The sequence below is a fragment of the Salvelinus fontinalis genome, chromosome 3, assembly GCF_029448725.1.
Source record: "Salvelinus fontinalis isolate EN_2023a chromosome 3, ASM2944872v1, whole genome shotgun sequence".
Taxonomy (NCBI): Eukaryota; Metazoa; Chordata; class Actinopteri; order Salmoniformes; family Salmonidae; genus Salvelinus; species Salvelinus fontinalis.
Window position 1 is genome coordinate 36,066,886 of NC_074667.1, and position 25,729 is coordinate 36,092,614.

General features: G+C 43.8%; 2 protein-coding genes across 5 annotated transcripts in view; one reads left to right on the forward strand and one right to left on the reverse strand.

Moving 5' to 3' along the window:
* LOC129846205 (SPRY domain-containing protein 3-like) overlaps positions 1-6,015 on the forward strand; it is a 52,085-nt gene extending 46,070 nt beyond the window's left edge. The window contains exons 8-11 of the mRNA XM_055914208.1: positions 1,755-1,812; positions 4,255-4,374; positions 4,562-4,683; positions 4,947-6,015. Of these exons, the coding sequence (XP_055770183.1) occupies positions 1,755-1,812; positions 4,255-4,374; positions 4,562-4,683; positions 4,947-5,081 (435 nt within the window). The 3' untranslated portion in view covers positions 5,082-6,015. The remainder of the gene's footprint in view (positions 1-1,754; positions 1,813-4,254; positions 4,375-4,561; positions 4,684-4,946) is intronic.
* Positions 6,016-8,045: 2,030 nt separating this feature from the next.
* The window catches only part of LOC129846213 (LIM domain and actin-binding protein 1-like), a 28,786-nt gene continuing 11,102 nt past the window's right edge, over positions 8,046-25,729 (reverse strand). For 3 of the 4 annotated variants that reach the window (XM_055914219.1, XM_055914226.1, XM_055914231.1), the window contains exons 4-11: positions 18,681-19,133; positions 12,997-13,051; positions 12,439-12,536; positions 11,638-11,703; positions 11,214-11,265; positions 10,791-10,873; positions 10,503-10,636; positions 8,046-10,167 (exon numbers count right to left, since the gene is read on the reverse strand). In XM_055914219.1, the coding sequence (XP_055770194.1) occupies positions 9,081-10,167; positions 10,503-10,636; positions 10,791-10,873; positions 11,214-11,265; positions 11,638-11,703; positions 12,439-12,536; positions 12,997-13,051; positions 18,681-19,133 (2,028 nt within the window). In that variant the 3' untranslated portion in view covers positions 8,046-9,080. The remainder of the gene's footprint in view (positions 10,168-10,502; positions 10,637-10,790; positions 10,874-11,213; positions 11,266-11,637; positions 11,704-12,438; positions 12,537-12,996; positions 13,052-18,680; positions 19,134-25,729) is intronic. The other variant, XM_055914238.1, reaches the window with a different exon arrangement.

A 25,729-nucleotide genomic window follows, 5' to 3' on the forward strand; every position in this document is an offset into this window, starting at 1 on the left:
GGAAGGGTACCACATGAGGGAGGAGGATGTCTTCCCTGTAACGCACAGCGTTGAGATTGCCTTCAATGACAACGATCTCAGTCCGATGATGCTGTGACACACCGCCCCAGACCATGACGGACTCTCCACCTCCAAATCGATCCCGCTCCAGAGTACATGCCTCGGTGTAACGCTCATTCCTTTGACAATAAACGCGAATCCGACCATCAACCCTGGTGAGACAAAACTGCGATTCGTCAGTGAAGAGCACTTTTTTGTCAGTCCTGTCTGGTCCAGCGGCGGTGGGTTTGTGCCCATAGACGATGTTGTTGCCGGTGATGTCTGGTGAGGACCTGCCTTACAACAGGCCTACAAGCCCTCAGTCCAGCCTCTCTCAGCCTATTGCGGACAGTCTGAGCACTGATGGAGGGATTGTGCATTCCTGAAGTAACTCGGGCAGTTGTTGTTGCCATCCTGTACCTGTCCCGTAGGTGTGATGTTCGGATGTACCGATCCTGTGCAGGTGTTGTTACACATGGTCTGTCACTGCGAGGACGATCAGCTGTCCGTCCTGTCTCCCTGTAGCGTTGTTTTAGGCATCTCACAGTACGGACATTGCAATTTTTTGCCCTGGCCACATCTGCAGTCCTCATGCCTCCTTGCAGCATGCCTAAGGCATGTTCACGCAGATGAGCAGGGACCCTGGGCATCTTTCTTTTGGTGTTTTTCCAGAGTCAGTAGAAAGGCCTCTTTAGTGTCCAAAGTTTTCATAACCTTGACCTTAATTGCCTAACGTCTGTAAGCTGTTAGTGTCTTAACGACCGTTCCATAGGTGCATGTTCATGAATTGTTTATGGTTCATTGAAAAAGCATGGGAAACAGTGTTTAAACTCTTTACAATGAACATCTGTGAAGTTATTTGGATTTTTACAAATTACCTTTGAAAGACAGGGTCCTGAGTTATTTTTTTGCTGAGTTTATTTGTTCAAAACTGTTTAACTATTGTCTTTATCTCTTTGAGTCAACTACCCACAACGTTTTATACACTGTAGTGCTAGCTAGCTGTAGCTTATGCTTTCAGTACTAGATTAATTCTCTGATCCTTTGATTGGGTGGACAAAATGTCATTTCAAGAGCTCTGATTTTGTATTGAAGTCAATGCACCCAGAGGAGGATGGAAACAAGCTGTCCTCCGGCTACACCATGGTGCTACCCAACAGAGTGCTGTTGAGGCTACTGTAGACCTTCATTGCAAAACAGTGTGTTTTAATAAATTATTTGGTGACGTGAATATATTTAGTATAGTTTTATCAAAACATAGCTTTTTTAATGTTTCACTATAAAAAAAAAAATATGAAATTCACTGAGGAGGATGGTCCTCCCCTTCCTTCTCTGAGGAGCCTCCACTGGTTGTTGGGCTGGGTTTGGCATGGGTGTGTGGAGGGTCCGTGGGTGGCTTTTTACACATTTTTTTACTCATTGGTAGGAAAAAGTTTGGTCCACATCGGATCTTGGGTACGATATTTATTTAATATTATCTGAATCCTATCAATTCAAATGCCCATTTCGGGTGCAATCAATTAGCTTAATTTCCCAGAGATAAAATGAAATTTCAACAAAATAATGTTTCAGGACTGCCAGTCTTACCATCTCAGATTGTTCTGAAGTTGTTTCTGTAGTTAGAAACAGTTGGGTGTCATGGCTTGCTGAAATGACGATTCATGAGTAAAATGAGCTCCTTGACTTTGTATTGACGTGTTATATTCATTTCACAGAATTATCCCAAAAACAGACACCCTGGCTGGAGCAGGGGTTCCATAGCCTATCATGCAGGTGAGTGTCCTGAGTCATGTAACGTTTGTCTGTCCTTCTGCAAGTGTTTCTGCATGATGGCTTGGTTGGTTGTTTGTTTGAATGCGTCTGTCTCTGTACCTGCTTGCCATACACTAAACATGTGACTACTGTAGTTTAGCATGATTCTAATTATTGGTCAGACAGACGCCTTGAGACATGTGCACATAAGTCAAACTGTCATACAAATATCCCATAACCCAAACTGTGACACAAATCTCCCATTGATGTCAATGTATGTCTTCTCTGAAGCCATCTTATCCTGGTTTATCTCAAGTTAGAATTCGGCCCACAGTGTCATAGTGGTATGAAAGCCTTCAGTTTATAGGGAGGAAGCAGTCAACCTCATACTGTATTGAACAGAATGTATCCTTTCCAAACTGTATGAAAGGCCTGTGTGGTGTAGCCCTTGGCTAACCTATAGAGGGAGACGGAAAGAAAAAGAGAAGTGGTCAAACTCAAAATATATCCTACAGTACATAGTGCACTACTTTTGACCAGAGCCCTATGAAGGGAATAAGGTGCCATGTGGGGCTCAGCCAGAGACTGAGAGAGGAGTTGTTCAAGTCAGCATGTATGGTAGGATACCCCGATCAGTGGGTTTTTCTTATGATAAGCCTGTGTGTTTATCACTGCTTATCTGCCAAAGTGGTGATTAGGTGAAACCCCACCTAGCGATCTCTTCATGTTTCATGTGTTCCATGTCATTGTTTCCATGGGGATACGCCTTTTCTCTTCCTATAATCCACCCTAAGGATGAGACACATTCCCCCTGACCTCTGGTTGATAGTCATCCGTTCCACTGGCCAGGGAGGTGGATATGAGGACAAGTGGAGTTTAAGTTCATGTTTTGAGGCCAGGCACACCACCCTAATAAGATTATTCTGTTCTCTTAATCACAATCAACTTTTTAACAGTTGAATGTACACAAATATAATACTTTTTTGTATTCAAATTGTTCTGAAATATTGTATAACATATGCAAATAAGGTCATATCTCATTAATTATGCACATGCTGTATTTGCATATACCACAAATACATGTTTCTCGACACTGGAGGAAGTCAGCCTACATATTTGGGTTTCATTTTGTTAAGAAACTCCATGACCGGACTTACTCAGACAAGATTATGGATAAATACTTTTAAAATCTTTCTATCTGTAAAACACTAAAGACATATATGTAAAATGATTTTTTGGCACATTTTACAAGAATAATTGCTCTATAATCTTTGGAGAACAACATATCAACAATTCCCTTTGAATAGTTATGGAGAATATATCTAAGGATAACAACACAAACTTTTGTCAATGTGTAAATGCTTCTGAAGTTTTTGTTGGCATGTGGGAAGAGAATGATTTTCGGGAAACGGCAGTTAAATATAAGTACACTGAATTAGCCTACCAATCATCAAACGTCTGTTTTGACCCAAAATATTATTTTCAAAATAAGTTACTAAATATAGTCCAGTTTGTAACATTCTCTATGAAATGGGCTTTAAAATTATGTGTGAAATAATGGATGTGTTATACTGATTATACAAGATATTAAAAACACCTACTCTTTCCATGACATAGACTGACCAGGTGAATCCAGTTGAAAGCTATGATCCCTTATTGATTTCACTTGTGAAATCCATTTCAATCAGTGTAGATAATTAAAGAAGGATTTTTAAGCCTTGAGACATGGATTGTGCATATGTGCCATTCAGGATTAATGGGCAAGACAAAATATTTAACGGGGTATGGTAGTAGGTGCCAGGCATACCGGTTTGTGTCAAGAACTGCAACGCTGCTGGGTTTTTCCACACTAAACAGTTTCTCATGTGTATCAAGAATGGTCCAAGATCCAAAGGACATCCAGCCAACTTGACACAACTGTGGGAAGCATTGGAGTCAACATGGGCCAACATCCCTGTGGAACGCTTTTGACACCTTGTAGAGTCCATGCCCCAATCAACAAATTGAGGCTGTTCTGAGGGCAAAAGGTGTTCCTAATGTTTGGTATACTCAGTGTATGTCCATTTAAAAGTGGTTAAAATTAATGAAATATTGATTACGATAGTATGATAAACTAAGTTGTGGACATTTTTATCTGTACTTTTTTAAAGTACTCATATTAAAGGACAAAAATACCCCAAAAATCTCAATTTATAGTTAGATGCAATAATGTAATTTTTTCTGCCTGTGGTATCCAGCCTTAAGCACACAGGAGTAGGAGTCTCACTCATTTTGAAGTTCTGGGTTGGACTCACTTCCTTTTCAATGCAGGAGATTCATAGAAATAGGACTTTTCTTTTTGCCCTCTGACTGAATTTGCATGGAAATGCAGAATGACGGCTCACGCACACACATGCTCTCTCATTCACATACACACACGCTCACCCTTTGCTCATAGATCTCTCATTCCTTCTTCTCTCTCAGATGATGGGAAGCTTTTCCAGGGTAGTGGGGTGGGAGAAGCCTTTGGCCCTCGCTGTTTTGAGGGGGACGTCATGGGCTGTGGCATCATGTTCCCACGGGACTACATCCTGGATAGTGGAGGTGAGTTGAACAATAGGCTGCTGCCATCTTATACTGTAAAAACTCCCCATTTACATTTGCTGCTTTCTTTTATTCTCCAAAGACATTGTTTGTTTCATGGTTATCTGTCTCATAAGTTATGTCTCCTCATCTCCATGTCTATCAATCTGTCTGTGTCTGTCTGACCATATTGGTGTGGCTCCCTCAGATGACAGTGACGACGGGGACTTGGAGGTCTGGCCCAAGCAGCGGCGTGTCCAGAACGAACTCTACATGAATGATGAAGACGAGGAGGAGGATGGGGAAGAGCAGGAGGGGAGTAAAGTCATGGTGAGAGACGTATCTTTTGTCTACATCAATAAACCTTCAAACAGGGCCAGGTCGTTAGCTCAGTGGGAAGCAAGGGAGAGGAGTTATGACAAAGTAGTTATGGGGTTTTAATGTGATACTTGGTTTGATATGGGAGTTGTCAAACAGTAGGCACTGAAGTGGAATTTGGCAATTTGTGTTGCTCTCCTGAATTGATTAAAATGAAATGTAGCCCAACCCTGGTGTGAATATTAACTCACTGTCGCCCCCTTGTGTTGTGCCAGGTGTTCTTCACTAGGAATGGGAAGGTGGTGGGCCGTAGGGAGGTGGCAGTGCCAGCAGGAGGGTTCTACCCTACCATCGGCATGATGAGCACCGGGGAGAAAATCAGGGTTGACCTGCACCCCCTCAGCGGCTGAGAGAGGGAGAGGGTGAAGAGAGTAGCGACATGATGATGATAGACCAATCCCAAGTCTGCTGTAGGGGAGTGTTTGGAGTTATCACTCCAGTGCAGTATCCCTCCGCTTCACATCACTCCTGGATCCAGCATGTTGCCTGGGATGTCCTACCTCGGTTTAGTTTACTCTGGTTGACTCCTAACATAAAATGAAACTCATGCTACTATATGGTAGGAAGATGGGTATTATTCAAAGCTGACATTACAATATAATACTGCATGGGTGCCTCAAAGTGCTTACTGTTATCATGTCAATAGAAAATACTATAAATGGTTCAAAGGGAGATCGCTGGATCAATCCCAGGTCTTTAAGCAGCAATCAGTCAAATCTTATTAGTTTAACTCTATTTTGAGATTATTAGAGGAATTCATTCAAAATGCTGTAACATAAACCCGCAGCCAAGAAATGCAACTCTCAGGTATGCCAAAATCCAAATGACTGTAACGACTATGATGCTGTGTTATGTCTATTTTTTCTAAGACTCATGATGCCATATCCTTTTATCAAAAGCACTTTATTCTAGATATAGTGGATTATGATGCACTACTTTTTGTTTATCATTTCTCTGTTCTTTCTCTTTTGGGTTATTTTATTGACGAATGACAGGTTAAATGAAATACTTGATCAACAACATTTGTATTTGTTTTGATTCATCATCTGTAATTACAGAACTGTACTCAAGAAAGCAATGTGCTAATTGATTTGATTTCAAAAGGGAAGACCATGCACTGCGCTCACAACTGTTCTTTACAGAGTACCATTTGATTTCATATTAATCACCAATTGGGTTCATTTAATCTTACAGATCATAGATATGAATGCGTCACCTATAAATTGTGCAATTGAATGCAATGTTTAAATGCCTAACTAAAGATGAGAATCTATTTCTATACAACGGCCCGCTTTGTGTGATTTTTATTGTCACTCCATGAGATGGCTGGCTAGTGTTTTCATAACATGTCATTTGGCTAATTGAGCCCGGGATTCAATCGGGACTATGTTAGATCCTTACTGTGATTATTTTTGACTATTTTAATTGAAAACAAACAAATATGTAGCTTCTATGCAAAGAGCAATTTCTCAAGCAAGATTTTTGCTAGGACTGTCGGAGTGGTCTGAGTGGGGAGAGTACAATTGAAAACTAGCTGTTATTGGTAGAAAGGTTTGGAACTCTGTCTTATTGGTCTATTAACTAATTTGTCACCAGGCAGGCCAAAACTCCTTCCCACCAAAACGGGCTGAAATGTCAAGCAGTCTTTTCAAACAGCTCTTACACTGAAAGAGCATGATCATTTTCACAATATTATTCCAACCTGTGTGGAAATATACAGTACCAGTCAAAGGTTTGGACACACCTGCTCATTCAAGGGTTTTAATTTTTTTACATTGTAGAATAATAGTTAAGACATCAAAACTATGAGAACACATATGGAATCATGTAGTGTCTGAAAAAGTGTTAAATCAAAATATATTTAATATTTGAGATACTTCAAAGTAGCCACCCTTTAACTTGATGACAGCTTTGCAGACTCTTGGCATTCTCTCAACCAGCTTCATGAGGTAGTCACCTTGAATGCATTTCAATTAACAGGTGTGCCTTGATAAAGTTAATTTGTGGAATATCTTTCCTTCTTAATGCGTTTGAGCCAATCAGTTGTGTTGTGACAAGGGAGGGGTGGTATACAGAAGATAGCCCTATTTGGTAAAAGACCAAGTCCATATTATGGCAAGAACAGCTCAAATAAGCAAAGAGAAATGACAGTCCATCATTACTTTAAGACATGGTCAGTCAATCCAGAAAATGGCAAGAACTTTGAACGTTTATTCAAGCGCTATGATGAAACTTGCACTCATGAGGACCGCCACAGGAAAGGAAGACCCAGAGTTAAGTTAAGGATAAGTTCACTACAGTTATCAGCCTCAGAAATTGCAGCTCAAATAAATGCTTCAAAGAGTTCAAGTAAACAGACACATCTCAACATCAACTGTTCAGAGGAGATTGCATGAATCAGGCCTTCATGGTCGAATTGCTGCAAAGAAACCACTACTAAAAGGACACTAATAAGAAGAGACTTGCTTTGGCTAAGAAACACGAGGACATTAGACCGGTGGAAATCTGTCCTTTGGTCTGATGAGTCCAAATTTGAGATTTTTGGTTCCAACTGCCGTGTCTGTGAGACGCAGAGTAGGTGAACGGATGATCACTGCATGTGTGGTTCCCACCGTGAAGCATGGAGGTGGTGGTGTGATGGTGCTTTGCTGGTGACACCATCTGATGTATTTAGAATTCAAGGCACTTAACCAGCATGGCTAGCGCAGCATTCTGCAGCGATACGCCATCCCATCTGGTTTGCGCTTAGTGGGACGATCACTTGTTTTTCAGCAGGACAATGACCCAACACACCTCCTGGCTGTGTAAGGGCAATTTGACCAAGGAGAGTGATGCATCAGATGACCTGGCCTCCACAATCACCCGACCTCAACCCAATTGAGATGGTTTGGGATGAGTTGGACAGCAGAGTGAAGGAAAAGCAGCCAACAAGTGCTCAGCATACGTGGGAACTCCTTCAAGACTGTTGGAAAAGCATTCCAGGTGAAGCTGGTTGAGAGAATGCAAAGACAAGGCAAAGGGTGGCTACTTTGAAGAATATAAAATATATTTAGATTTGTTTAACACTTTTTTGGTTACTACATAATTCCATGTGTTATTTCATAGTTTTGATGTCTTCACTGTTATTCTACGATGTAGAAAATAGTCAAAATAAAGAAACTCTTGAATGAGGAGGAGTGTCCAAACTTTTGATTGGTAATGTATGGGAAATCAAGTTTTTGACTGCACTGGGCCTTTAAAAAGCTGCACTGTCTACAAGGTCGATTGGATTGAATCCCGGCCTTAGGTCATGTACTGAAACAAGACAACAGATGTATCAATGATAGACCATTTATTATTTATTTCAAACATACTTTGATTTAAAATTCCAAGATACGAAAAATGTTTGTTCCTCCTTAAAGTAAGGTATAAAACATAAGGGTAAGTTTAACAATCTGTGCATTTATCCAATTTTCAAAATTCATTATAAAATAGGATGCTTTTAAAACAATTCAAAACAGGCACTGTGTCAAAGGACAACTAAAAACATAAATCCAGGAAGGTAAAGGACCCAAAAACTCAAAGTACACTGTTGGTTTACTCGGCCATGATCAATTTACCACATTCTTATCACAAGCCTTTTTTGATTCTCAAGTATTATCAAAGAGATGAAGCGACTGCTTGTGATCATTTTAGAACGTCTCTTCTCCTATTATCCATCTGGCAGTGGTATGGACTAGTCCACTTAAGTACCTGTGAAGCAAAGGCTATATAAAGCATCTGATTTGCAAATACAAACATGCATATTTATTTCATATTTATTTGAGAGGCTTTCCTGTCAGAAGTCCTTAGTCTTTCTTCATCAACAAAAAGCAAAATGTTAACAAAATCATTTCCAGTTTAGAGAATGATATAGCCGATGTAATCTTTCCTAGATTATATAAAAGATGTGTCATATATATCGTAACTGTATTCACTTCCAGTTTAAAAAAAGACACAGACCAGCCTTAACCAGTGTAAAAAAAACATGGAAAACAGTATTCAACGCTTTCAATCTAAATCGGCTACAATCTACCACTCCCTTCTATCAGGCTCCCTCAGAAAACAAAAGAATCAGCCTATTTGGTTTTATGTAGTGTAGTAAGACTGATTTATTGCTAACTTTCCTAGTGTGAATGAAACAAACAATCAAAATGATCACAGATTGTACCCAAGCAGAGAAAAATTCAACAAGTGGGTCCCCATGGTTTTATCCCTGCACTTTTAAAAACTCCCTGGGTTATATATGGTGGACGGGGAGTACTAGGGACAGAATGTGTTGGTGTGCATATCCAGTCTAAATCCAGCCAGATTCAGAGTGGAGTGTCTGTTCAGACATCATCTTCCTCCTCCTCCTCTTCCTCATAGTAGCGGTTCCTCTTGATCATCTCCTCTACGGTGAGCTGCTCGCCCTCCCCCCCCTCCTCCTCGCCCTCCCAGAAGCCCACATCCTGGGAGCTGCGGTTGTGTTTGGGCTGCGGGGACAGAGAGGGAGACACTGAGATATCCGGAGAGGCAGATTGGCATTTCAGAGAAGCCTCTTCTACTTCTTTTCCTCTCTTCATCGGCTCTTCTCTCTTCTCCTCCTGTGCCGCCGGCAGACTCTCCACCTCCTCCTCTGAGCTGGTCTCTTCATCCACCACACTGCCGCTGGGCGGGGCGGGCTTGCGCTCAATTTTGCTCTCCTGCCTTTCCTCCTCTCTCTCCCTCTGGGGTTTTGGTTCTGGTTCCCTAGGCATGGAGCGGCTGTCCTCCAGTGATCCCCTCCTATCCAGCAGGGATTTGAGGGGTCGGCGGGGCTCCCGTGGCCCGAGGGCATTGGTGGTGGTGAGGCTGGGGGCCACCGAGAAAGGCCGACTTCGCTCCTTCAGAGACGAGCTCCTCCTCAGGCTCTTCAGCTCGGTCCTGTCGTGGCTCTGGGTGGACAATGACACCTCGCCCTCTGGGGGCCACTTGGCTCTCCAGGGCCGGCCCACACCACTACCAGCCTCCAGAATTTGAGAGGTCCCAGCATCGCTGTCAGCAGGAGGGGGCCAGGCAACCCTCAGCTTGCGGGCCTCTGGTATTTTCTCGGCGCTGGAGAGTTTCTCAGTGGAGGTAGTGTGGCTGCGTGTCTCCAGAGAGGCAGTCAGGTCCGTCACCTTGGCCAGGGGAGACTCCTCTACCGTGGGGCTGGGCTGCTTGGTTGAGGAGGCTGGAAGGGACACAGCCGCCACTCTTTCTGCCTGCTCCTTTGGCTTCTTCTCCACCTCCCGGTCTACTCCCTCTTCCTCCTCCTCTCCCTCGGCACGGGGTGTCCACAGTTCCTTGTGGGGCCGGTGGCCGAAGCCTTCATCGTAGTTGCCTTTGGCCTTGAACAGCTGGCTGAAGTGGGGCTTGCAGTAAACATTACCGTGCAGAGAGGCGTAGTTTCCCAGACTGTACAGCAGAGGGCAGCAAAGAACCAGAAAAACATACTTTAGATACATGCAGACACAAGACACCGGTTACTGAAAGCAGTACTGGATTTACTTGACATTTCATACAAATGTACATTCAAAAGTAATGTTTCTCCAATCGATACGGCTTGTGATAAATTCGATTAAAAAAGCATTTTGTTAAGATACTGTATTATGATGCACGATACACAATACTGTTTTTGCATGTTCTTTGTTCTTTCTCCTATGGTTTCTAAATGTTTTGGAATGGGAAATGTGTATAATGTTATTATATGTTATTTGAAGTGTCCCGTGGGGAGCGAGTGTCCCAAGTACCTGAGCTTGGTGTTGCAGTGCAGACAGCGGAAGCAGGAGGTGTGGAAGATCTGGGTGTTAGCCACCAGCCTCTCCAACGGGTACACCGTCTTCAGGCATGCAATGCACGTCTCCCTCACGGGCAGGCAGAACTTCTACACACAGACACTAAGAATTTACCTTTCATACACTGCATAGTGTTTGTCAGTAACAAGTCTTGTCGTCAGATTTTATAGCGGTCCTATCGATTTCCTTGATAGAATGCATGTTGTACGTGTCATTGTGACGGAGGTTATGGAGGGGACTCACCCTGGCTGCCTTGGGCGGGTCACTGTGGGCTGAGGATGGAGAAGAGGTACTATCCTTAGAGGTAGGTGTGTCCATGCCATCACCTGAAACAGACCAAACACACAACATACCAGTGAGACTACAGGGACTCCATCTTGGCTGCAGAGGAAGTCAGTGTCACAGTTGGCCAGAGCAATATAATAATAAAAAAAGGGAGCCTGGCTTTTCACAAAAAAATATTGAGACGAGAGAGACGCCTCAACACAGAGCAGTAACTCAGGGTAATAACCTAGTCGGGGTCCCACCCCTCTCTGCCCTTTAACATAGATTACAGAGGACCAATCAGAGGCGAGAGCAGCTGGGTGCGGTTCTGTCCTCAGCATCCCCAGCCGAGAGCTGTGGGGGATGACATCATGGGAGATAGGGAAATTAAAGCTGACTCACCATTGGTCTCTGCTACAGCAACTTTTCTGCTGTAGGACTCTAAAGCCTGGCTCTGAGAGAAAGAGAGAGAGAACCTGTCAGCAAATCAAATATACAGTACAGCTTGTTCACCCATGTACAATTGTACATAAAAATCAATATGAAAGAGTTTACTGCCACTGTGTATTCATGTTTTAAAGCAGGATTTTTAGGACACTTGTAGGAGTTTATTTACTTACAGCACACCAGCTTTCATTGGTTTACAGTTTTTATCAGTTTAAACGCTGCTCCCCTATCCAATTAACTAATCTTCACACACAGTGTATCGTTTATTTCACAGACTCACACTGCATGTTCCCTCTGTCGCTCTCTCGCTACACACCTCAACACCAAATTTTTCAGACTCGCCACATGCACGCACACAGACACGCGCGTAGGTACTGACCACAGCCACACCACTAGGGGGCACATTCTCCTTGAGGCTGCCGTCCTCTCCCTCTAACTGACTGGCCTGCAGACGAACAGAGAGGTCGATCAGTAAAAGAACAGTGACAAAATGTTTAACAATATACAAAACATATTTTACAAAATATGTGAACTAAGATCTGTCTTTCTTTGACATGAAACTTTTCCCATGTACACTATCCTTGTGGTGAGACCAAAGCTTCTGGACTATTAAACAAGAGTAGAGGATCACTTCTTTCTAAAAAAATGATTTTTAGGTCTGGTGACTGAGTCCACAGCTAGCTTCTCCTAAACAAAGGAGACTAAACAATGTAAAGAGAGAGGAGTGTTAAAAAGACAACCGACCAAAATCCCACTATTTTACCATGCCTGCTTTTTACTACCAGCTTTCTCGTATACATCTGAAAGGGGTAGGGGGTAAAAAAGAGTCAATTAAAACCCACCTAAAGACCTAGTCATTATTCCTGCATTTTCACAGACCCTGTAACCAAAGTACAGGTATTGGGTCTGTGTGAATGGTTCTCTGCTTTTTTGCAGGTCAATTCATTAACACTTCAATTGTTTAATGCCTCCCTAATTTGACATCTAAACAGCCCCCATGGTTTAACACTCCCCACCCTTTCCAATTTGTCAGTTACCCACTGGTATGTTTAAAAAGGGAGAAGTGGTAAATAAGGCTGTTTGAAAGGGGGCCATGTAAAACATTGCCTTATATATATTTTTTTTACAGGTAATATACCACGTCTTCTGTACGAAATGGGTATAATAAATACAAACTCACAGTGCGTGCTAGTGGGCCCTTTTTGGTAACGGCTGACTGGTACTTGGCCATTCTTTCCTTCAGGGAGGTGGTCTCCAGAACTCGGTCAGGGGATAACACTGCGGGGAAGAAAGAAAAAAAATCACACACACAGGTTAGCATCTACAAGGTTTCTTGATCCTGATCCCCCACCTAGCTCTGCTGCAATGTTGTCAGAAGTCACTAGCCTACATTAGCTGCTATGAAGAAGACAAATATGGGTAACGATATATAAAAGCTGCCAAAAGTTGACTTGAGTAAATAAAGCTGGTCTTTTTAGATGAAGCAGTGTAGGCACTATGAATTGACACACTGTTCTGCCTCAGTTCAAGCACAGCCATTATCATGCACCCGTGAATGCACACATTGTGTTCCCATCTGTAACCTTCGTGGCTATTATAACTGCAGTGGCCACCTCTCTGCATGGCATCCTTTTGTCAGTTTAGTGCCTAGTAGTGATATCAAATACTGTTCCCTCAGAATGTGATTGCACTATATGGGTCTAGTGCAAATGTGTGTGTGACCGTGCCCATGTATTACCTCCTATTCTCTGGTCCATGTCCTCGGAGGAGCTGCTGTGTAGTCCTGTGCTCACCTGGATGATAACACAGGGGTCAAAGGTCAGGGTTCAGTTTATTACACAACTTCAGACAAGGACTGCCCGATGTCCTCACCGCCACCCCAACAACCACAGTCTCCTCCTGCTTTCTCTACAACTGTCTCTCTATGCCTTTGTAGTTAGTCAGCCTCTGCTTTTATTTTTTTGCCCATCTCTACACTCAGACAACCCCATCATTGGTCACATTTGACCACCCCCAGACTCATCACAACTTCCCCCTATCTCACAATGGTTTGGCCCATCGACATCAAAACCAGTTCCTGCATATCCTTTACATTACAATGAGCCATTGATGGTTGCTTACACAAACCCCTATTCACACTGGCACAAACACACACACCCATTGGGGCATCTGCCATTTCCCCCGACACCTTGCTCTAGACCTAATCAAATAACAAGCACTCACATCAGTGATTAATGTCATTTGCCCAGAGAGACTCTGAAAGCAGTAAGGAAGACTTTACTGTTAAACACCAAAACAAAATCACCAAATATCTATGGTGTCCAGGTTTCAGAAGAAGCTCAATTGTCTCAAGTTGCTGAAACGTTTCTAACTTGAACAAGATGGTGAATTTACTGCAGTCGGCTAATCTTGGACGGTAGATGCAATGAAATTCTACAGCTAAATTCAACCAGTCTGTTTTAAAGAAAGCATTCAGCATAATATGTAGTTCATCATGGAAAAGAAACAAATATGACAAGACAAACAACTTCAGACGTATTCCAGCTAAAATACTTCTAGCACCACCCAACGGGTCTGTTAACCATGTAACCAACCACATCATGACTCCCCATATGGTAAAGGGAGACACACACCCCTACACCACACACACACTACTGCAGGGATCATCAACTAGATTCAGCCACGGGACAATTTGTTTCTTGAGCGGATGGTCAGGGGGGCCGGAACATAATTACAATTCATTTGTAGACTGCAAATTGACTGCAGGTAGCCCAAAACAGATATGACTAAAACGTAATCATTTCAAACCTTGCTTATATTTGTATAGGATCACACATATAGTATCTCTCTAATATGTGTGAGAATACTTTGGAACAGATTTCCTAAATTAAAATCACTTGAAGCTGATTTGCTGGTGTTTTTACAGTCTTGCGTCCATCAACACATTTTTTTTTAAATAAACAGTTGCACAGAAAACTTGGGGGGACAAATAAAATCCCATGTGGGCCAAATTCAGACCGCAGCCTGCCAGTTGGGACACCCTGCACTACTGTATGTACACATTAGCGTGCGGACACATGTACACAGTGTTAATCCCCTAATAAGCTCAAGAGGCAGAGCCATTGTCAGACAGGACCGTCTGTCCCCCCACCAACTCCACCATGACACAGCCATTTTACTCACCAATACACACACACAACTGAAAACACATAACAAGTAGGCTATACACATACTTAACACACTCCCCTCTCACCTTAACCTACAAAACACTGAAGATGCCCTATTACGATGCCATAAGAATGTACAGGCTAGGAGAGAGGGCAAGTCACAACAGGGGGGCTAGGGAGAAGGGACACTGTTCAAACACAGACAAAAGGCCCAGTGAGGGGATCAAGTTTAAAGGGATACTTCGGGATTTTGCCAATGATGTCCTTTCTCAACTTCCCCAGAATCAGATGAACTTGTGGATACATTATTATTATTTTTTTAAATCAGCAGATACTCAGACTTCCAGTCATTGCATTTACACTAGTTAGCATCGGCTTGCGAAACTACCTCTAACTTCCTTCATACTGGACACAGAGACATACAAATGGTATCCACGAGTTCATCCGACTCTGGGGGAGTAGATAAAGGGCCTCATTGCTAAAATGCCGAAGTATCCCTTTACCCCCTTAGAGTCGAAGTTACACAACAAAAAAATCCCCATCAAAATCTGTCAGTTTAAGGTAGAGATGTTTTTTTGCATTGGATGCATCTCAATCCACCACATCCACCTATGTCGCACTTCTGCATCTGTGGTGAAAGGTGGCAGAGCTAGAGTGGTGTTTGTCAGACCATGAGACATCCCGAAAATCTGTCTTCTAACACAAACGTCTGTAGCGTCCAAACGGTTTAACCTACAAACTACTACTCTATGGACTAACTACTACTCTACTATATGGAAAGGGGAGGCTCTCACAATGGTGTTCTCCGTTTTGCTCTACGACCCCCACAAGTGTCATGGGACTCGTCTGAAGATAACCGGTATTGGATTAAAAAAACAAAAATGGAAGTAGAAGGTTGTTTTGTGCCTACCCCCAAAAAGTGGTTAAATGTGTAAAAAAATTACTAAATATTTGTGTTTTTTTTATTATCTCCTAGATTTCGGACAGACACTTCAAAATCTTGTATCTTACGATTTATTTTTTGCCATTTATGGACGTGTTATTCAATGCGTGGGCTTTAGTAGTAAATGACAAAATAATTTGTATTATTATTTTTTGATACCTAAAAAGGGTACTAAAATTCAAAATAAAATATCTAAAAGATTAAAACAACTCCATCTGTCAGTTTAGCCCCCCCCGCCATAGACTCTACAGAATTAACAAACACAAGCGTGTGTGTGTTTATTACAGCCCACTGATGTGTAAACCAGATGGTCAGGCTTAAGCAGTAATCCTGGATACAGATGAGTGGAGGAGGGATCTGGCCAATTAAAACAGACTGGGCCTTCTGGAGTCAGCCATAGCCAAGTCAATAACTTTTTACATTGTACTTGTGGATTGAAGCTACAAGGTGTCCATAATGTTATGTATTGAAAGGTCATTTCCTAGTTCACTCAAAATATTGCTCATACAAAATGTTTTACAAGAGAGCGTGTTGTTATGTTAGCACAGAGGACAGCGATACAGCCTGTAGTTCACTGAGGACAGGTTGAGACAGGACCAACTGATTCCACTGCAAATCAAACTGTGGGCCAACAGCTAAATGTTGGGCTAAATCGACCAAAACAACAGCCAAGCAGAGAGGCATGACTCATTTTAAAGAGAGGACAAGCATGTAATCTACACAATTGATCAAACAGGCTAAAGCTCCTACCTTTTTCAAGCAAGCGTGAATTGAATATGTAGTCTACACAATGTGCTGTAGTCTCAAACTGTTCTTTGCATGTGCAAATAGTCTGCGTCTAACCAGGTAACTATGGTAACTAGAATCATTCAACAACAACAAAACACCAAGCTATGTTTTGAATATTGTGGTAGTAGAGAAGGCTGATGCCAGTGGCAAGCAGTACAGGGTGTAGTTGATTTGGGTGACAGCCAGGTAGTGAAACAGAGCCTTATCTGCCCCATCTAAACCTTTTATGCCCAGGACTCATTACAGCTCATACAGTTACAACCAAGGGCTATCGAAAAACAGGAGAGACAAAGAGAAAAGGTGGAATACAGAGAGTAAAAGAGAACTAGAAACAAGGAGTGTGTGAGAGGTGAGGAAGAGGTTTTAAAGAGAAAGACAGACAGAAAAAGAGGCGTAGAACTAAGGAGAGGGAAGGAGAGAGCGAGAGAACGTACTGCGAGTCTTTTGATTGGAGAGAGAGAGAGAAAGGAGTTTGTGTTCTGTAGGAGCAGGGTTTGTTGGCCTCTAGTGATTTGGGGGGGGGGGGGTGCATACCACTTCCATGACATCACTGCTGTAAGATGGTATCAGCCCAGAGCAGGCACTGAGAGCTAAAGCTGGGGCAGGGCAGGGGGGACACAAGCGGAGGCAGGGGGGACGACACTAATGTGTGTGAGTGTGTGAGAGAGAGAGAGATGGAGCATGAGTGTGTGTGTACACCTGGAGATGCAGCTCCTCCACCCACGCACAGCCCCACCTCCGCTCTGGTCAGCTGAAATGCACTGGCGTAGCGATAAAGGCTTTTGTGAGCATGTGTAGAGGAAACACACCGAGTAGTGAGCACAGCTCTCAGACCAAGACGAATCGAGGTCGACCTCCTACTGTCTGTCAATCCCCTCTTAAAACCCTGGCAGTAAATTCAGCAGAAGTCCAGAAGCATGGCCATTGTGGCAGGCCTCGTCTGACTGAATGGCTGAGAGGACAAAGACTACAACACTACCACTGTTCTCAGACCAGTCTCCCTGAGGAGACACTGGGGGAATTTCCAACATGTAGAACTAAGTATTGCTAGTGGTCATCATGAACACACTTAACAAAGAGATGAGCACCAAGGCGTGGTGGCAAACTCACTCCAGTCTGAGTCGGACTCCACAGTCTTGCTTTTCCACCTGGACCATGCATCAACACCGGGCTGGCTAAGCTAAGGTAGCCTACACCAGAGACCACCAGGAATATACAAAGTATTATGGTCACAGTCACACATTTTTACCAGACAAGAAAACTGAGGAAACTGAAAAATAGGAGAAGCAGAAGTGCACAGAGGAGTGCAATCTTGTGTGATGCTGAGAGAAGAGGTGGGGTGGGGACCATGAGGGGTAAATACCTAACTGAAGAGGTGGGGTGGGGGCCATGAGGGGTGAATACCTAACTGAAGAGGTGGGGTGGGGGCCATGAGGGGTGAATACCTAACTGAAGGAGAATGACAGGACACAGAGTGGGAGGGAAAATTCCTATGGTGGGTCTTTGAAGAGAAAGACAAGGAGGAATGCGGGTACATTCTTGACCCTGGGCTATTATGACATGTGTGTACACTAAAGAGGAGAAGGTTGTTTAGGAGAGGATAAAGGACAGATGGGCAGTGTGGAGAACTGAAACATAGAAACTTTTTGAGGGGACAGAAAGAGTGTGACTGAAGGGTTGCGTTAATTAGGCAGTAATGGGACAGAGGGCCGGGTCGTTAATATGGCCACTTAATGATTGACTTCTCTCTGCTAATATCGGAGGAGCCACAGGAAACCCCTGTGTCTGGAGCAAAGTATTTCACTTCTCAACTGGGGGCGTCTTCGTCAAGTCAGTGCATGTATGCATGTTTTGAGTTTCTTGGCCTCTAGTATGAGTAGGTAAGCTAGTTTTAGCAAGTATCCTCTACACGTGTGTGTGTGTGTGTGTGTCTGAGTGAATGGGTGTTCTGTCTGTACTTAGTGATGCGCACTGAGACACACAGTAGTCCTCGGGGTGCCTTTATGAAGTCAGACGGGGCTTGTTGAAAGGCACGAATGCATCAGGTACCAAGGCATGTGACTGCTAGCATGACTACACTCCAAAGGAAGGCACCATGAAACTGTCTGGCTGTGCAACAGACCAGGAGTTCAGCTGCATCCCAGCTGGATATGGGGGGGGGCTAACCAATCACACACAGTCAGATGACTGACCTGACCCCACAACCATAATGAGCCGCTACATGTTGAGGAAGATGCCAAGAGATGGGGTGAGAGAATCCATAGAGCAGAGATACTGTGTAGAGCAGTGGTTCCAAACGTTTTCACTCAGGGCTCCCCCTTCCATCATTGAGGAACACTGCCGATGTACTAGCCAATTTCGAAGTTGCACCTTGTGCATTCTACTATTACCCTCCGACCCAGGGGAAGCGCCCCACAGTTTGGGAACCACTTTTGTAGAGGGATACATACCCACAGTGTGTGTCTGCCTGAATGAGAAGGTTTCTGAGTCAAATGTGTGTGTGTGAGTCTCTATCAGTCTTACCCTTCTCTTGGCGCCCTCTCCCTTCTCAAACATCATCTTCAGGCTGTCGAGAGGCACGCTGGGTTTCTCGACGGGGCTGCAGGGGCTGGGTGGCGCCACCTTTTCTTCCACCTGCATCAGCCCTTCCTCCTCCTCTCCCTCGCTTGGCCGCTGATCTTTTCTCTCCATCCTTCTCTCCGCTCCTTCCTTGGCTATAGCTGCTGAGGGATACTGGAAGCGGCTGGCGGCTGTGTCTTGACTACCCTGAGTGCCCGGGGATCCCGGGGATTTGGCTGGGGGGCGGTGCTCGGTCGGTGGCACTGGTTTGGGTACGGCTGGGGGGATAAGGCGGGCGCGGAGTGGGCCGGCTGGTAGCGGGGAGGGTTTGTCTTGGCGAGGTGCCGGCTGCTCCCAGCGCTTCTTCAGAACACTCAGGTTCCCTGAACGCAGACTGGGAGGCAGGCTCCCCACCGACTGAGAGGAAGACAAGAGAAGATAAGAGAATGGTCAACTGGAAGACTGTCTTGAAGTTACTGACTGATGCAACGTCCTGAAATAGGTAACATCGACCGAAAAGTTAACCACCATGGAAACTGTACCGAGGTAATTGTGTGGAAGAGTAGTGTTGTATGAGAAACTGTAAGAATACCAAAATACAGTAACATTTCTAACAGTTCACAATAATACAAATAGTCTCAATTTTCAACCGTGTGGAATGAAACTATTATCAACAAAATAGTCATCACCAGTGGATTCCAACATTCTACTTCTACCAGTCAATCATGTCCAGTATTATGTCACCCAACTTCAAGCACCCAGACGGCAACCAAATTAAACAGGAAAAAATATAGGAAAAATCTCAAGTTCATAACTCTGTCAGAGTTTTCTTCCTGTGGCCACAGTGGGAAAAGACTGGACAGTGGTAGTTACTGACGTGGAAGGAAAGAGAGATTAGATGAGCAGCTGTTCAACCAGCCACTAGAGTAGCTGGCTGGTGGCTGAAGTCAGAGCAGGCAACTATCAGCTGCTGCACACTCCACAGCGGCATACAAAGTCTTGGCTCAAGATGGAGACAGAGCAGGACTGAACACGGAGATCTCATTCTCAACCATATTCCATTCTGTGGAAACCTACCTCACCTTTTCCTGAAAGTACAGGAAGTGCTCTCTGCTCCCAAATCGTAACTTACGGCGAGTAGCTAGCTGAACTACTATGGGACAACAATACTCCACTATGTGATGTCATTCACTGATTTTCATTAGAAAATACGGAAATGAACGCCCGCTTGTAAAACGGTCCGTTTAATATGGGGGAACTTCTGAAAGGTATACGAAACAATACGGCCCTTTGAAAGCAGAACAGAGACAACTAATAAACTTAGTTTATATGGGGTACTCAATGTTCCTTTCAAGGAACCGCACTGGGCTATGGTACACAGAGCTCAGCTCAGTACAAAGTATCTAGTCAAACCCATGAAGAAGAGTAACAATGTGTCATCTATATGGTCAAAACGACATCCATGAGACAAGCTCCAATCAGTAGGTAACCATCAACATTCACAACGCCCTAACGAAGAACAACCTTGTTTTTCCCTTTAACGTGATAATGAGGTGGTCAATCATATAGCAGTGGACATCCATGCAAACTTAACACGGCTATAATTTCTTTTTAAACTGACACCACTTCCTACTGTCAACACACTGACCACACTTCAACCAAGCAGCAACTCAGGCAAACCTAGCCTGCACATCAAGCCGTGCTTCACCAACAAAATATGTGACAGAAACAAGATGGAAACACACATGGAAAAGGAGGAGAGCAGAATATGGGAGGAACAAACACAGAGAAAGGAGGAAGAGAAACCCAAAGCTGAGAAAACTCAAAGACAGTAGAAAAAAAATAAGAAAAAAAATCGTTCTCTGTGTGAAAGCAGCTGGAGTACAAGAAGTACGTACAAGAAGTACAAGGAAAAAGGAGCAACAGGCAATGAAAAGTTGGTTCCCTGTTTTTCTAAAAGAAGTGAAACCTGTGAGAGCGAGGCGAGGCGTAGTGGGGAGTCTAGGTTGTAGACAGGGAGAGAGTCCTGTAGCTGGAATCAGTCTGCCGTCCTTCCCTCTGGTCTCTGTGCTGAGTAAGGGTGATCAAGCTCTCCCAGATGTTAGCAGTTAGAAAAACTCTGGAAGTAAGAACCAGCCCACCCCCCATCAAGACCAGGAGAAAGACAGAGAGAGAGAGAGAGATGGAGGCAGAGGGGGAAAAAAATATCCCAGGAAACCAGAAAGCAGGAAATGATACATTTGGGAAATGTTTAACTCTTCGCTGACTGAGTCTGGGGTTCTTTACTTTTCACTTCTCAAAGTTTATCCCCAAATAAATATTGTAAATATGTGGTTATTTGTGTGTTTGAATCCAGCAGACACATGGCTGAAGTTTCAGGTATTCCGTTGTTGTGTGAGCCAATGTCAGAGCCATACCAATGTACTGAAGTCATGTCATCACCTAACATGTACCATGTGTCATGTTACGGAACCTCATGCTGTCAGTGTTGAGATCTGTGATCGCCAATCACATCATGACATTCAAATTGCAGACAGTGTTGTACAAAACCAAACTCCCTTTAAGTTATTTATTTTCCTTGAAAACTGGATTATTAAAAGTAAGGAGTCAAATAAACAATGTCACCGCTCCTCCCATTTTACCCTATGTCCTCAAGACACTGCGTAACCTACAACACATGATGTCCCGTTTAACCTATTGAGACATCTCCGCCATTCACCACGATTGAACGAGAACACACACACTTACTTCTAGCTTCTACCACCAAGCCATAAGACTGCTGAGCAATTCAGAAAATCGACACCGGACAATTTACATTGACCCCCCCCCCCCCTTTTGTACACTCGCTGTTTGTTTTTTACCTATGCATAGTCACTTCACTCCCACTTACATGTACAGACTACCTCAACTAGCCTCAACCCCCGCACACTGACTCGGTACCGGTGCCCCCTGTATACAGCCTCGTTATTGTTATTCTTAGTGTTACTTTTATTTGTACTTTTTATTTTAGTCTACTTGGTAATATTTTCTTCTTGAACTGCACTGTTGGTTAAGGGGTTGTAAAGTCTACACCTGTTGTATTCGGCGCATGTGACAAATACAATTTGATTTGATTCCTGGTTAGAACACTGAAGGTGACTCAATCTGCCTGACTCAGCAGCAGTAGAAGGGAGGACCTCATGTTGAAAGTTAAGGAGTGGCCATTTATTCCCCCATAAAACTGTCATTAACTTTTGCATGTCTTTTGCGGTTAGAGAACATAATAGATGTGATTAAGTAGGAATAATCATACCTGTAATTATATACAGAACCATTACTGATAATGGTCACAGTTGAAGGGGGAATTATACTGAACAAAAAATATAAATACAACATGCACCAATTTCAATTTTTTTACTGAGTTACAATTCATATAAGGAAATCAGTCAATTGAAATAAATACATTAGGCCCTAATCTGTGGATTTCACATGAATGGGAATACAGATATGCATCTGTTGGTCACAGATACCTTCAAAAAATATTCATATTAAAAAAACAAATGGATCAGAAAACCAGTCAGTATCTGGTGTGACCACAATTTGCCTCCTTCGCATAGAATTGATCAGGCTGTTGATTATGGCCCGTGGAATGTTGTCCCACTCCTCTTCAATGGTTGTGCAAAGTTGCTGGATATTGGCAGAAACTGGAACACGCTGCCTTACATGTCGATCCGGAGCATCCCAAACATACTCAATGGGTGACATGTCTGGTAAGTATGCAGGCCATGGCCTCCCGGGTGGCGCAGTGGTCTAGGGCACTGCATCGCAGTGCTAACTGCGCCACCAGAGTCTCTGGGTTCGCGCCCAGGCTCTGTCGCAGCCGGCCGCGACCGGGAGGTCCATGGGGCGACGCACAATTGGCATAGCGTCGTCCGGGGTAGGGAGGGTTTGGCCGGTAGGGATATCTATGTCTCATCGCGCTCCAGCGACTCCTGTGGCGGGCCGGGCGCAGTGCGCGCCAACCAAGGGGGCCAGGTACACGGTGTTTCCTCCGACACATTGGTGCGGCTGGCTTCCGGGTTGGAGGCGCGCTGTGTTAAGAAGCAGTACGGCTGGTTGGGTTGTGCTTCGGAGGACGCATGGCTTTCGACCTTAGTCTCTCCCGAGCCCGTACGGGAGTTGTAGCGATGAGACAAGGTAGTAATTACTAGCGATTGGATACCACGAAAAAATTGGGGAGAAAATGGGATAAAAAATTTTTTTTTTTTAAGTATGTAGGCCATGGAAGAACTGGGAAATGTTCAGCTTCCAGGAATTGTGTACAGATCCTTCCGACATGGGGCTGTGCATTATCATGCTGAAACATTATGATGAAAATGATGATGAAACATGAGGTGATGGTGGTGAATGAATGGCACAACAATGGGCCTCAGGATCTCGTCACGTTATCTCTGTGCATTCAAATTGCCAATCTATAAATTGCAATTTTGTTTGTTGTCCGTAGCTTATTCCTGCCCATATCATTACCCCACCATGTGGCACTCTGTTCACAACGTTGACATCAGCAAACCGCTTGCCTACACAACGCCATACACGTGGTCTGCGGTTGTGAGGCCGGTTGGAAGTATTGCCAAATTCTCTAAAACGACATTGGAGGTGGATTATGATATATAAATTAACATTACATTCTCTGGCAACAGCTCTGGTGGACATTCCTGCAGTCAGCATGCCAATTGCACACTCCCTCAAAACTTGAGACGTGGCATTGTGTTGTGTGACAAAACTGCACATTTTAGAGTGGCCTTTTATTGTCCCCAACACAAGGTGCACCTGTGTAATGACCATGCTGTTTAATCAGTTTCTTGATATTCCACACCTGACAGGTGGATGGATTACCCTGACAAAGAAGAAATGCTCACTAACAGGGATGTAAACAAACTTGTGCACAAAATTGGAGAAAAATAAGCCTTTTGTGCGTATGGAACATTTCTGGGATCTTTTATTTCAGCTTAGGAAACATGGGACTAACACTTTATATGTTCCGTTTATATTTTTGTTCAGTGTAGATTCCACACAATCAACATAATGTTAAGTAAGACTGCAGGAGCCTCCTTAGTGCTCATTTGTGGACCACCATGTAATCATTCATTAGGACACTGCTGCTGGTTAACCTGACCAGGAAAAACTCAGGGCCCAAAATAAATCTGAAAAAAAAAAAAACTAAAACTCCTGCCCCCGATTCTCATACCGGAACACAGAGGATTGCATCTCAGAAAGCTGAGACCTCTCTTCCTCCTATGACCCAAATTTACAGCCCACCCTTTAGGACTAGTGCTGCCTGTGGGTCCACGCACACAGACAGCATTGTGCTGACTAGACCTGTTTAACTCAGCACAAACAGGAAGACTGGAGGAACAGCATGCACCACACACAAATACAACTAGTGTGTGTGTGTGTGTGTGTCTTCTCCTCGCTCTAAATGACCTTAAGAACCTTGTGTGTAAACAATGTTTGTCTACAACTACTTGAGCCTCTCCAGAATTCCACAATGTCACGTCACGCAGGGCAACTCCTGTGCTACAATCTAGGTCCAGAATCACTGGCAGCTAGGTACCCAAAGATCAAAATACATTCCCCATCGATGAGCCATTGGAAATGTTAGGTAGTTACCTTGTACTCCTGCATGACATCGGCCGATCACTTATTCCCTATTCCCTTTCCACTTCTCCAGCACTTCCCAACAAACAAAGACAATAACCAACAGAGAAGACAACTATCCCAACAGACAAAGACAACTATCCCAACAGACAAAGACAACTATCCCAACAGAGGGAATTACTTTGGGATTAGTCGACTGAGTCAGGATTATGGGGCTGACCGCCTGCCCATCACAATAAGTGGCCAGGCAGAACTTGGCATGGATTTGTTCGGTGTGCTCCTCAAACGAGATGAGGATTATAATGGGTGTGTGGGAGGTGGAAGTTTTCGAAAGGCTGTCATTTTACCATGTGAATGACAAAATGCTTTATCCCATCTACTCACTGTCAAAAATAATTAGCCTAGGCAGAGAAGAGAGCACAAAACCACTTAGGCATACAGACAGAGCGGCCTACTGGTCAGATTAGAAGGCGAGCAAAACAGACACCGCTTCCGAGCATATTACTCGCCAATATCCAATCTCTAGTAAAACAAGGTTGATGAAATTAGGGCACGATTTGCCTTCCAGAGAGACATCAGAGATTGTAACATTCTCTGTTTTACGGAAACATGGCTCACTCGGGATATGTTTTCAGAGTCGTTACAGCCACTCGGTTTCTTCACGCATCGCGCAGACAGAAACAAAGAACTCTCTGGTAAGGAGGGTGTGGTTGTATGCCTTATGATTAACGACTCCTGGTGTGACCATAACAACATACAGGAACTTAAGTCCTTTTGTTCACCTGACCTAGAATCAAATGCCGACCGCATTATCTACCAAGAGAATTCTCTTTGATTATAGTCTTAGCCGTGTATATTATTAGCAAGTGCATCAGTGATGTTGTACCCACTGTGACTCTTAAAACCTTCCCTAATCAGAAACCGTGGATTGATGGCAGCATTCGCGCAAACTGAAAGCGCTTTTAATCATGGCAAGGCAACTGGAAACATGACTGAATAAAAACAGTGTAGCTATTCCCTCCACAAGGCAATCAAACAAGCAAAGCATCAGTATAGAGACAAAGTAGAGTCGCAATTCAACGGCTCAAACACGAGATGTATGTGGCAGGGTCTACAGATAATCACGGACTACAAAAAGAAAACAAGCCACGTAGCAGACATCGACATCTTGCTCCCAGACAAATTAAAACAACTTCTTTGCCCGCTTTGAGGACAATACAGCGCCACTGACACGGCCCGCTACAAAAGCCTGTGGGCTCTCCTTCACCGTGGCCAATGTGAGTAAAACATTTAAACATGTTAACCCTCGCAAGGCTGGGGTTAACAGACAGCATCACTAGACGCGTCCTCAGGGCATGCGCAGACCAGCTGGCTGG